Source organism: Octopus sinensis, linkage group LG30 (genome assembly GCF_006345805.1).
Source record: "Octopus sinensis linkage group LG30, ASM634580v1, whole genome shotgun sequence".
NCBI classification, from domain to species: domain Eukaryota; kingdom Metazoa; phylum Mollusca; class Cephalopoda; order Octopoda; family Octopodidae; genus Octopus; species Octopus sinensis.
Window position 1 is genome coordinate 12,326,547 of NC_043026.1, and position 12,500 is coordinate 12,339,046.

The 12,500-nt window shown below is 41.0% G+C and overlaps 1 protein-coding gene across 1 annotated transcript; it reads right to left on the minus strand.

Moving 5' to 3' along the window:
• Positions 1–6,940: 6,940 nt before the first annotated feature.
• LOC115226452 (uncharacterized protein PF11_0207-like) lies at positions 6,941–8,216 on the minus strand. The gene has a single exon (XM_029797449.2). The coding sequence runs from the start codon at positions 7,931–7,933 to the stop codon at positions 7,013–7,015; it is 921 nt and encodes a 306-aa protein (XP_029653309.1). The 5' UTR covers positions 7,934–8,216; the 3' UTR covers positions 6,941–7,012.
• Positions 8,217–12,500: the final 4,284 nt, after the last annotated feature.

Consider the following 12,500-nt stretch of genomic DNA (forward strand, 5'->3'; position numbering starts at 1 on the left):
CCAGCATCGGTTGTCAAGCAATGCTAGGGGACAAACACAAACACACAAACACATACACACATTGGTCGGTCCGGGGCTATAGCAGAAGACACTTGCCCAAGATGCCACGCAGTAGGACTGAACCCGAAACCATGTGGTTGGTAAACAAGCTACTTACCACACAGCCACACCCGCGCCTATGAGCGAGTATATATACATATATACGAAAGGCTTCTTTCAGTTTCCGTCTACTAAATCCACTCACAAGGCATTGGTCGGCCTGAGGCTATAGCAGAAGACACTTGCCCAAGATGCCACGCAGTGGGACTGAACCCGGAACCATGTGGTTGGTTAGCAAGCTATATACCACACAGCCACTCCAATACATACATACGACGGGCTTCTTTCAGTTTCCGTCTACCAAATCCACGCACAAGGCATTGGTCGGCCCGAGGCTATAGCAGAAGACACTTGCCCAAGATGCCACACAGAGGGACTGAACCCGGGAACAATGTGTTGGTTAGCAAGCTACTTACCACACAGCCACTCCCGCGCCTATGAGCGAGTATATATACATATATACGACAGGCTTCTTTCAGTTTCCGTCTACCAAATCCACTCACAAGGCTTTGGTCAGACCGAGGCTATAGCAGAAGACACTTGCCCAAGATGCCACGCAGTGGGACTGAACCCGGAACCATGTCGCTGGTTGGCAAGATACATACCACACAGCCACTCCTATATATACATACGACGGGCTTCTTTCGGTTTCCGTCTACCAAATCCACTCACAAGGCTTTGGTCAGCCCGAGGCTATAGCAGAAGACACTTGCCCAAGATGCCACCCAGTGGGACTGAACCCGGAACCATGTGGCTGGTTAGCAAGATACATACCACACAGCCACTCCTATACATACATACGACAGGCTTCTTTCAGTTTCCGTCTACCAAATCCACTCACAAGGCTTTGGTCAGCCCGAGGCTATAGCAGAAGACACTTGCCCAAGATGCCACGCAGAGGGACTGAACCCGGGAACCATGTGGTTGGTTAGCAAGCTACATACCACACAGCCACATACATACGACGGGCTTCTTTCAGTTTCCCTCTACCAAATCCACTCACAAGGCTTTGGTCGACCCGAGGCTATAGCAGAAGACACTTGCCCAAGATGCCACGCAGAGGGACTGAACCCGGAACCATGTGGTTGGTTAGCAAGCTACATACCACACAGCCACTCATATATACATACGACAGGCTTCTTGCAGTTTCCGTCTACCAAATCCACGCACAAGGCATTGGTCGGCCCGGGGCTATAGCAGAAGACACTTGCCCAAGGTTCCACGCAGTGGGACTGAACCCGGAACCATGTGGCTGGTTGGCAAGATACATACCACACAGCCACTCCTATACATACATACGACGGGCTTCTTTCGGTTTCCGTCTACCAAATCCACTCACAAGGCTTTGGTCGGCCCGAGGCTATAGCAGAAGACACGTGCCCAAGATGCCACCCAGTGGGACTGAACCCGGAACCATGTGGTTGGTTAGCAAGCTACTTACCACACAGTCACTCCCGCGCCTATGGACGAGTATATATACATATATACGACAGGTTTCTTTCAGTTTCCGTCTACCAAATCCACTCACAAGACATTGGTCGGCCCGAGGCTATAGCAGAAGACACTTGCCCAAGATGCCACGCAGTGGGACTGAACCCGGGAACCATGTGGTTGGTTAGCAAGCTACTTATCACACAGCCACTCCTGCGCCTATATATATTTATACGACGGGCTTCTTTCAGTTTCCGTCTCCCAAATCCACTCACAAGGCATTGGTCAGCCCGAGGCTATAGCAGAAGACACTTGCCCAAGGTGCCACGCAGTGGGACTGAACCCGGAACCATGTGTTTGGTTAGCAAGCTACTTACCACACAGCCACTCCCGCGCCCATGAGCGAGTATATATACATATATACGACAGGCTTCTTTCAGTTTCCGTCTACCAAATCCACTCACAAGGCATTGGTCAGCCCGAGGCTATAGTAGAAGACACTTGCCCAAGATTCCACGCAGTGGGACTGAACCCGGAACCATGTGGCTGGTTAGCAAGATACATACCACACAGCCACTCCAATACATACATACGACGGGCTTCTTTCAGTTTCCGTCTACCAAATCCACTCACAAGGCTTTGGTCATCCCGAGGCTACAGCAGAAGACACTTGCCCAAGATTCCACGCAGTGGGACTGAACCCGGGAACAATGTGGTTGGTTAGCAAGCTACTTACCACACAGCCACTCCCGCGCGCCTATGAGCGAGTATGAGTGTATAAAATAGATAAATAAAAACTTGGCTGTCTTTCAACAAGTGATCGATGGCTCAACACGAAATCAAATATGGCAAGATGTTGTTTAGCAAAAGAGAGGCTGCAAGTTAAAATGTCTTGCCGCCGTATATCATGAATGCCGTTTCCGCCATCGTCTTCTGCTGCATAAAAGATATTTGAAGCTGAAATGTCATTTGTCGGGTGTTCAGTTTCATTGCAGCCTTGTCGAAAGAGTTTTGTTGATTTGCGTGTGGTGCATTGTCTGTGTTCGTGTGTAATACATAGGTACATGCATGCATGCGTACGTACATACATACATATATACACACATACATACATAGACATATATATATATAGATAGATAGATAGATAGATACATACATACATACATACATACATGCATACATACATAGACATATAGATAGATAGATACATACATACATACATACATACATACATACATACATACATAGACATATAGATAGATAGATACATACATACATACATACATACATACATACATACATACATACATACATGCATACATACATAGACATATAGATAGGTAGATACATACATACATACATACATACATACATACATACATGCATGCATACATAGACATATAAATAGATACATACATACATACATACATACATACATGCATACATACATAGACATATAGATAGATAGATAGATACATACATACATACATACATACATACATACATACATACATATATTCGTACATCCATACACATATAGACAGACAGACAGACGGATGGATGGATATATAGATAGATAGATAGAACAGACAGACAGACAGACAGATAGATAAATAGACAGATAGATAGATAGATAGATAGATAGATAGATAGATAGATAGATAGATAGATAGATAGATAGATAGATAGATAGATATGTTTCTTTACTACCCACAAGGGGCTAAACATAGAGGGGACAAACAAGGACAGACACACGGATTAAGTCGATTACATCGACCCCAGTGCGTAACTGGTACTTAATTTATCGACCTCGAAAGGATGAAAGGCAAAGCCTCTCTCAACAAGACAAAACAATAATTGCGATGACTGCCTACATGGTAAACAAAACGATAATAATTATTGTTTTGTCTTGTTGTTGAGAGAAGCTCCCTTTCTTTCCTGATGAGAAGATTGCATCTTGCACCGTTTATTCCTTTGGAATAAAACAATGCTGTCTTCGGAACATATGTCGAGAGTAAATGAATTTTGTTAACATCTTCGTTCAACTCCATTTATTTATTTATTCATATGCAACACACAAATTTCTGCACATGAACCCGGAGTTTCTACCCTTGGACAGGTCGCTGCAACCGTGTTTCTGACGTGAATTTGCTACCCTGGTATCGGTTCATCGAATTTTCCATGTTGACGGTAAACATAGGATAATTCATTCACCTATCGAGATATATATATATATATATATATATATAATATATATATATATATATATATATATATATATATATGCCGGGAGTTGATAGATGCTTCGAATACTAGAGACGTGGTGTCAGGCATCAACGAAGAACCCTCGACTACAACAAGACGACCAAAGTTTTTTTTTTCCTCCAACGTGTGGGGTCTCCCGCCCCTAAGCTCTAGACCATCACCTAATCACCCTTACCCGTCTTGTTGCTTAACAACAACAACAACAACAACAACAGCAGCACCACCAACAACAACGCCGCCGCCACCACCTACACCATTATCGTCACCACCAGAATTACAATATCGTCTGCAGCAGTAACAGCTTCGCCACCAGTGCAATACCTATTTCTTTACTACCCACAAGGGGCTAAACATAGAGGGGACAAACAAGGACAGACAAACGGATTAAGTCGATTACATTGACCCCAGTGCGTAACTGGTACTTATTTAATCGACCCCGAAAGGATGAAAGGCAAAGTCGACCTCGGCGGAATTTGAACTCACAACGTAGCGGCAGACGAAATACCTATTCTTTACTACCCCACAGGGGCTGAACACAGAGGGGACAAACAAGGACAGACAAACGGATTAAGTCGATTACATTGACCCCAGTACGTAACTGGTACTTATTTAATCGACCCCGAAAGGATGAAAGGCAAAGTCGACCTCGGCGGAATTTGAACTCACAACGTAGCGGCAGACGAAATACCTATTTCTTTACTACCCACAAGGGCTGAACACAGAGGGGACAAACAAGGACAGACAAACGGATTAAGTCGATTACATTGACCCCAGTGCGTAACTGGTACTTATTTAATCGACCCCGAAAGGATGAAAGGCAAAGTCGACCTCGGCGGAATTTGAACTCACAACGTAGCGGCAGACGAAATACCTATTTCTTTACTACCCACAAGGGCTGAACACAGAGGGGACAAACAAGGACAGACAAACGGATTAAGTCGATTACATTGACCCCAGTGCGTAACTGGTACTTATTTAATCGATCCCGAAAGGATGAAAGGCAAAGTTGATCTCGGCGGAATTTGAACTCAGAACGTAACGGCAGACGAAATACTGCTAAGCATTTCGCCCGGCGTGCTAACGATTCTGCCGGCTCGCCGCCTTAAAAGTACAATACCATCACCTCAACGAGCAAGTTCGACACTACCACCACCACCACTGCCACCTGTGCTATAACACTGTCAACGCCACCACCACTGTTACATCACAAACATAACCACCAACCCTACAACCACAAGTAGAATCCTAACACTGCCATATTAATCACGTATAATACCATCCACACCACTACCAAGTACAGTACTATCACCATTGTCGGCAAATTTCTACTCATCCATCACCGCTACCCACAACGCCACCACCACCACCACCATCACTGACTCCGCCTCACTGACCCGACTAACACAGTGTTCACAGTCGGTTAACAGACTAATGATAAGGTACGTTCTATCCCGACTTATCTGCCACCAAATTCCAATCACATCAAAATAATGACCCAGACAAATATAGATACACGAAAACATACCTGGCTTGTTCAAGCGGAGAACAACCAGAGCAAACCACCAAGAAAGGACGTAAGCCGTCAGAGGTGAAAAGAGAGCAGAAGGTGAACAACCCAAGTGAAATGTCTGAAGACATAATCAGCTCTATATTTTTTAATAAGCAGCCTTCTACTGTTTGGCCTTGGTATTTGGGGCGGAAAGGTTAAAGCGGGCCTTCTTGATTAGGCATAAAGACAATAAAATCAGTGGGTTCGATTCTCATGTAGAACTGCTGAAAAGTCCCTCGAGGGCGTCTTTTTACAGCGAGATTAATAAATATATAGAGAAATATTATATATATATATTTTTATATAATATTATATATATATATAATATATATATATATATATATATATAATATATATAATTATATATATAATATATATATATATATATATATATATATATATATATATATATATATATATATATTATATATACATAGGCGCAGGAGTGGCTGTGTGGTAAGTAGCTTGCTAACCAACCACATGGTTCCGGGTTCAGTCCCACTGCGTGGCACCTTGGGCAAGTGGATTTGGTAGACGGAAACTGAAAAGAAGCCTGTCGTATATATGTATATATATATGTGTGTGTGTGTTTGTCCCCCTGGCATTGCTTGACAACCGATGCTGGTGTGTTTACGTCCCCGTCACTTAGCGGTTCGGCAAAAAGAGACCGATAGAATAAGTATTGGGCTTACAAAAGAATAAGTCCCAGGGTCGAGATGCTCGATTTAACGCGGTGCTCCAGCATGGCCGCAGTCAAATGACTGAAACAAGTAAAAGAGTAAAGAGTAAAGAGTATTTAAGTCGATACTTTATCAAAACATGCCAAAAAGATTTCATGGTATATGAAAACCAAATATGTGTGGGCTTTGTGCTTTGATAGGCCCGAGGTGGTAACCAAATAGTTGAGTATGTGAAAGTACGCTTCCTCGTGCTGCCTGATATGTATTTTTGTACCTTACCAATAAAAGGCGGCGAGCTGGCAGAAACGTTAGCACGCCGGGCGAAATGCTTAGCAGTATTTCGTCTGCCGTTACGTTCTGAGTTCAAATTCCGCCGAATCAACTTGTGCCTTCATCCTTTCGGGGTCGATAATTAAGTACCAGTTACGCACTGGGGTCGATGTAATCGACTTAATCCGTTTGTCTGTCCTTGTTGTCCCCTCTATGTTTAGATACCCTTGTGGGTAGTAAGAAATAGGTATTTCGTCTGTCGTTACGTTTCTGATTTCAAATTCCGCCGAGGTCGACTTTGCCTTTCATCCTTTCGGGGTCGATAAATAAAGTACCAGTTACGCACTGGATCGATATAATCGACTTTATCCGTTTATCTGTCCTTGTTTGTCCCCTCTGTGTTTAGACCTCTTGTGGGTAGTAACGAAATGGGTATTTCGTCTGTCGTTAAGTTCTGAGTTCAAATTCCGCTGAGGTCGACTTTGCCTTTCATCCTTTCGGGGTCGATAAATAAAGTACCAGTTACGCACTGGGGTCGATATAATCGACTTTATCCGTTTATCTGTCCTTGTTTGTCCCCTCTGTGTTTAGCCCCTTGTGGATAGTAAAGAAATATGTACCTTACCAATAAAACAACATTTGTACAATCATTGACGAAGAAAATTTTATTTTATCTATTGTTTTAATAGTGAAGTCTTCATCTCTGTCTCACAAGGACTTATATGTTTTTCGCCAGCTTCGGAATCTCCATCATTTTCACCAGCTTTTCAGTTCTCGTTTCCTCCTCTACTCCCATCTTCTGTTTCGCGTGCCAGTCCAAATCACTCAACCTCTGCATCACTTTTTCTTCCAGTTCCTTCAACTGAGGTAAATCCAAATCTTTCAGATTCCTCATCTTCGCTATCTGCTGTTGCTGTTGCTCTTGTATCTTCAGTCCGTACATCCGCCGCTCTTTCAGTATCAAATGTTCTTCCAATTCGCTCACATAATGCGTCACTCGTTCTTTTTGCTCCTTCATCACCTGTAATGACAATCGTATCTTCTTCCTCAACTTATCTTCTTCCTGCCCAAGCTCTTTCTTCTGCTTCATTAACCAATCCAAATCCTTCAGCTCCAATTTCACCTGCTCAGCCAATTTATTAATTCTAGGTCTCTGCAGTTTTTCCTGTGTTTTCACTTCCTGCATCACCTGATCTTCAAGGTGTTCTACCTCCTGCCTCACCTCTTCTTCCAGTATATTCAGCTGTTGTCTCACCTGGTCTCCCTCTTCCTTCAGTCCTTGTATCACCTGGTCTAGCATTTCTTTTTTCAATCGCATCGCATCTTTATCCCACTCGGTGTGCACCTTCTCTTCTTTCTCTGATTTCACTTCCTCTTCCGCCTCAGGTTTCACTTCCTCCTTCACGTCTTCTTCCATGGGACGTTTATAAGTAATTTTTTCGTTTATGAAGAGATTTTCCTTTCTAGGAAAACGCATAATAAATGTTTCATCTGTAGAGTACGGAGCAGGTCCGACGGAATTTACCCTGTTAGGACCCAAGAAGAAACTACTTAAACATCGTTTGGCCCGGGAAATGAAGCGGGCCAGGCGTCCCCTTCCACCTGGCGTAGCTACAGGGGACAATGGCGGAATTTGCATTTCTTCAGCCAAAGACAAATGCAAAAACTAACTGAATCAAAACAAAAAATAAATTGAGACAAAAACTGGAAGGGAATATAATGGAGAGAAGGTGGATAGGGAACAATAGACTGAAAAATTAATTAAAATGACATAATTATAGAATTGAAATCAAAAGATGAGATAAATAATCAAACTAATTATACAGTTAATGAACCAGGAAGGTAGAAAATTATACAGAAACAAAGAAAGAACCAGCTGATTGCTATCAGTCAGTTAATTAAATTGAAACATATGTTTGGTTCGATATGATTTTGATTTTGATTTTTCCAGTTTCAGCTCATGAGCTGTGGCCATGCTGGGGCACCGCCATTTATCTCTGTAAATTGATTATTCAAACTCGCAAATATACAAAGAGAGGAAAGATACAAAGAAAGGTGGGCGGGGCGAGGGATAAAAACTAAAAAAACAATTAATTGCCTGATGAAGTCGTCAGCCAAATTGTTGAAAACGAGATATACATATCAACCTGAGATCGATTTCAAACAGAACGGAGGTGAGCAAAATCTTCAAGTTGTACCTTTTGGAATGTTACGTCATAATCTCTCCTGTAAACCTTCATGACGTAATTACAGAGAATTTTTGATGAATTTAATAAACAGGCGCAGGCGTAGCTGTGTGGTAAGAAAGCTTGCTTCCCAACCATATATTGTTCCGGGTTCAGTCCCACTGTGTGTCGCTTTGGGCAAGCGTCTTCTACTGCAGCCTCGAGCCGACCAAAGCCTTGTGAGTGGATTTAGTAGACAGAAACCGAAAGAAGCTTGTTGTATATATATATATATATATATAAAATATTATTTGAGACAAAACCACTATTTTGCAAAACAAACAAGGAAAGACTAATCATACATAAAATTTAATAAATAGTCAAAAAAAACCGCCACTACAATCGTTTCTTGTCTTGATCGACAATCTTCAGGTGACTTCCAATCTAAAAAATCAAAATTTTAAAATATAAAAATAATACTTTTAAATAATTAAAGTATAAATGAAAAAATATAAGTTATAATCCATATATAACCTATATAATCCATATCGAAAATATAGACTAATTACCACGAATTCCCTAAAAAAAAAAAACCATGATAAAACAAAACTCTTAAAAACATATAACGATAAAATCTCCCTTTGCTAAACTCTATAACAAACCTATAAAGTAAACCCCCTAACCTAAACATTCACACACAAATACACACACGTAAACCACAGACTCACGACTTATACACATACCTATACTAACTTATAAACCTCAATATACACCAAAACCCACTCCCTCCCCACACAGACAATTAACACATACATCCCAAAACCTAAATAACAAACCCATTACACATTCACACACAAACACACACCTCACACGCAAAACACTCACACACAAAAGATACATATACTCCCTCACATATACGCTATACATACTCACTAAATTCGACATATACAACAATACTTACACACCCACAAAAAACATTATATACATTTATGAGCTAAACTCACCTTAGCATCTCTAACAAACAACTTGCAGTAACCCAATCCCATTCTCTATGCCTACCTCACTACTACACTATTCCATTCACATTCCAAGCAACGCTAGTCCACCACCCGGTTATTCACGTGGCAAAACGAACACCACTCAAAAATTATGAATGAAACAATGTAAAAAAATAACCAACACCTAAAAGACAAAATACCACGAATTACCTAAAAAAACCATGATAAACCAAAACTCATAAAAGCATATAACGATAAAATCTCCCTTTGCTAAAACCCTATAACAAACTTATATAGCAATCCCCCTAACCTAAACATTCACACACAAAAAACCCACACGTAAACCACAGACCCAAGACTTATACACAAACCTATACTAACTTATAAACCTCAATATACACCAAAAACCACTCCCTCCCCACACAGACAAATTAACACATACATCCAAATCCTAAATAACAAACCCCAATACACATTCACACACAACACGCACACACACGCAAAACACACACACACACAACATAACATATGCTCCCTCACATATACGCATATACATACTCACTAAAACTCGATATATACAACAATATTTACACCCACACTCATACAGATAAATAAATTAATTATACAATTAAAAACTCACAACCAATCTCATATACATAAACACTCTTATGAAAACAACAATAAATACATCGTAATTAACCAGAATATCAAAAATAACATTATGACATAAGGATAAATCAAATACATACTTACAATTCAGTTACAAATTATGAAGTGAAATTAGATTATTAGCCGTTAAAAAACCAAACAAAATTACGTTACCATGGAAATAACTAATGTAAAAAAAGAATACGCGCCATAGAAAGTAAACGTCATTCATAGTATGAATGGAGAAATATAATAAATGGAACTAAAACTATTTCCACGTAGCAAACCAACGCTACTTAAAAAAATTTATTTATAAAAATTTATTATGAATGGATTCTTTAAAAACTATCATGAAAAATCAAATATATACATTTATGAGCTTTAGCTCACCCTAGCACCTCTAACAAACAACTTACAGTAACCCATACTCAATGCCTACCTCATTACCACCCTATCCATTCACAATTCCAAGCAACACTAGTCCACCACCCGGTTACAATTCCCAACTCTACCCATTCATTCACAATTTCAACGACGTTCCCTCAACAACTCTACATATAAGCCTCAACATATACACCGGAGATACACTTACACATCCGTGCGGATGGGTGAGAGTATACATTAAGTGTAGTGATGGGGCTCCCATTTCTAAACACATTTGTACCTGTGTGGTAGTCTCCATGTGTATATTCACGCACGGGGTATAATACAGGGGTACACGCTCACTTCATTTACGTGTACCCCTCACATGTACATATGCATACTATTTTGGCTCGATATATGCAACAATGTAATCGCGCCCGTATGTGTGAGCATTCACTGGTTGTGCAATTCACCCATCTGGGTGTGATTGTGTGTAAACTTATCACTGTGGAGGTCGAGCTTGATACGTATATATTAGTGTGTATTAGGGGTTGTACGTACTAATTATGTTCATGTGCTTCACGCACTTGCGTCCATGTATGGAAGAATATATTGGGATTACTATGTAGGTGTAAATAGGGTATGGGGAGTTTTTGTCATTGTATGGGTGTGGGTTTCATTTGTGATGGTGGTTAGTTGGTGATGTAGTAGTATGTTTCTGTATATTAGGGCTAGTATGTATTATTCCGTGTGTATAATTGTATATATATCCGTAATATTAGAGAGCCAACTTTGAGTATGTTGACTCTATGTGCTAGACATAGACCCACCGTCAAAGTCGCCGACTATAATTCCACATAGAAATAGCACCACAGTCAACGCTATGGAAATTAAATTACAACTAAATAATGGATTAATGTTGTACATATGTTTTCCTCATCAACAATTATGCAGATTCTACTTACATAATTGTCTATGATTCGTCTATGATTATATATATATATATAATATATATATATATATATATATATATATATATATCTGTGTGTGTCTTTGTGTCTGTATTTGTCCCCTATCACCGCTTGGCAAAAAAGATCGATAGATAAATGCTATGCTTACAAAGAATAAGTCATGGGGTCGATTTGTTCGACTAAAAGAAACCCTTTATTGCGGTGCTCCAGAATGACCGCAGTAAAAGAATAAAAGAATAGTCATTTAATATCTAATTTGAAGAGAATGCAACACACGGTAAACATTTTGTGTTCAAATCCCGGTGAATTCATATTTGCAATTCACCATTCCAAAGCTGGTCCTTGTTTGTCCCCTCTGTGTTTAGCCCCCTGTGGACAATAAAGAAATAAATACAAAGCAGTACTCGCTGGAGTCCACGTAATATAACGAATTATAGTCTGCCCGCTGGATCTTTAAACGATGGAGATTCTTTATAACTTCTCTTCTTAAGCACTCCGTCGGTTACGACGATGAGGGTTCCGGTTGATCCGAATCAACGGAACAGCCTGCTCGTGAAATTAACGTGTAAGTGGCTGAGCACTCCACAGGCACGTATACCCTTAACGTAGTTCTCGGGGGAAATTCAGCGTGACACAGAGAGTGACAAGGCCGGCCCTTTGAAATACAGGTACAACAGAAACAGGAAGTAAGAGTGAGAGAAAGTTGTGGTGAGAGAGTACAGCAGGGATCACCACCGTCCCCTGCCGGAGCCTCGGATGGAAGCACTCAGTCGGTTACGACGACGAGGGTTCCGGTTGATCCGAATCAACGGAACAGCCTGCTCGTGAAATTAACGTGTAAGTGGCTGAGCACTCCACAGACACGTGCACCCTTAACGTAGTTCTCGGGGATATTCAGCGTGACACAGAGAGTGAGAAGGCCGGCCCCTTGAAATACAGGTACAACAGAAACAGGAAGTAAGAGTGAGAGAAAGTTGTGGTGAAAGAGTACAGCAGGGATCACCACCATCCCTGCCGGAGTCTCGTGGAGCTTTAGGTGTTTTCGCTCAATAAACACTCAC

Excerpts from the sequence above, each read along its gene's own strand:
- LOC115226452 (XM_029797449.2), bottom strand. The coding sequence starts at position 7,933 with ATGCAAATTCCGCCATTGTCCCCTGTAGCTACGCCAGGTGGAAGGGGA.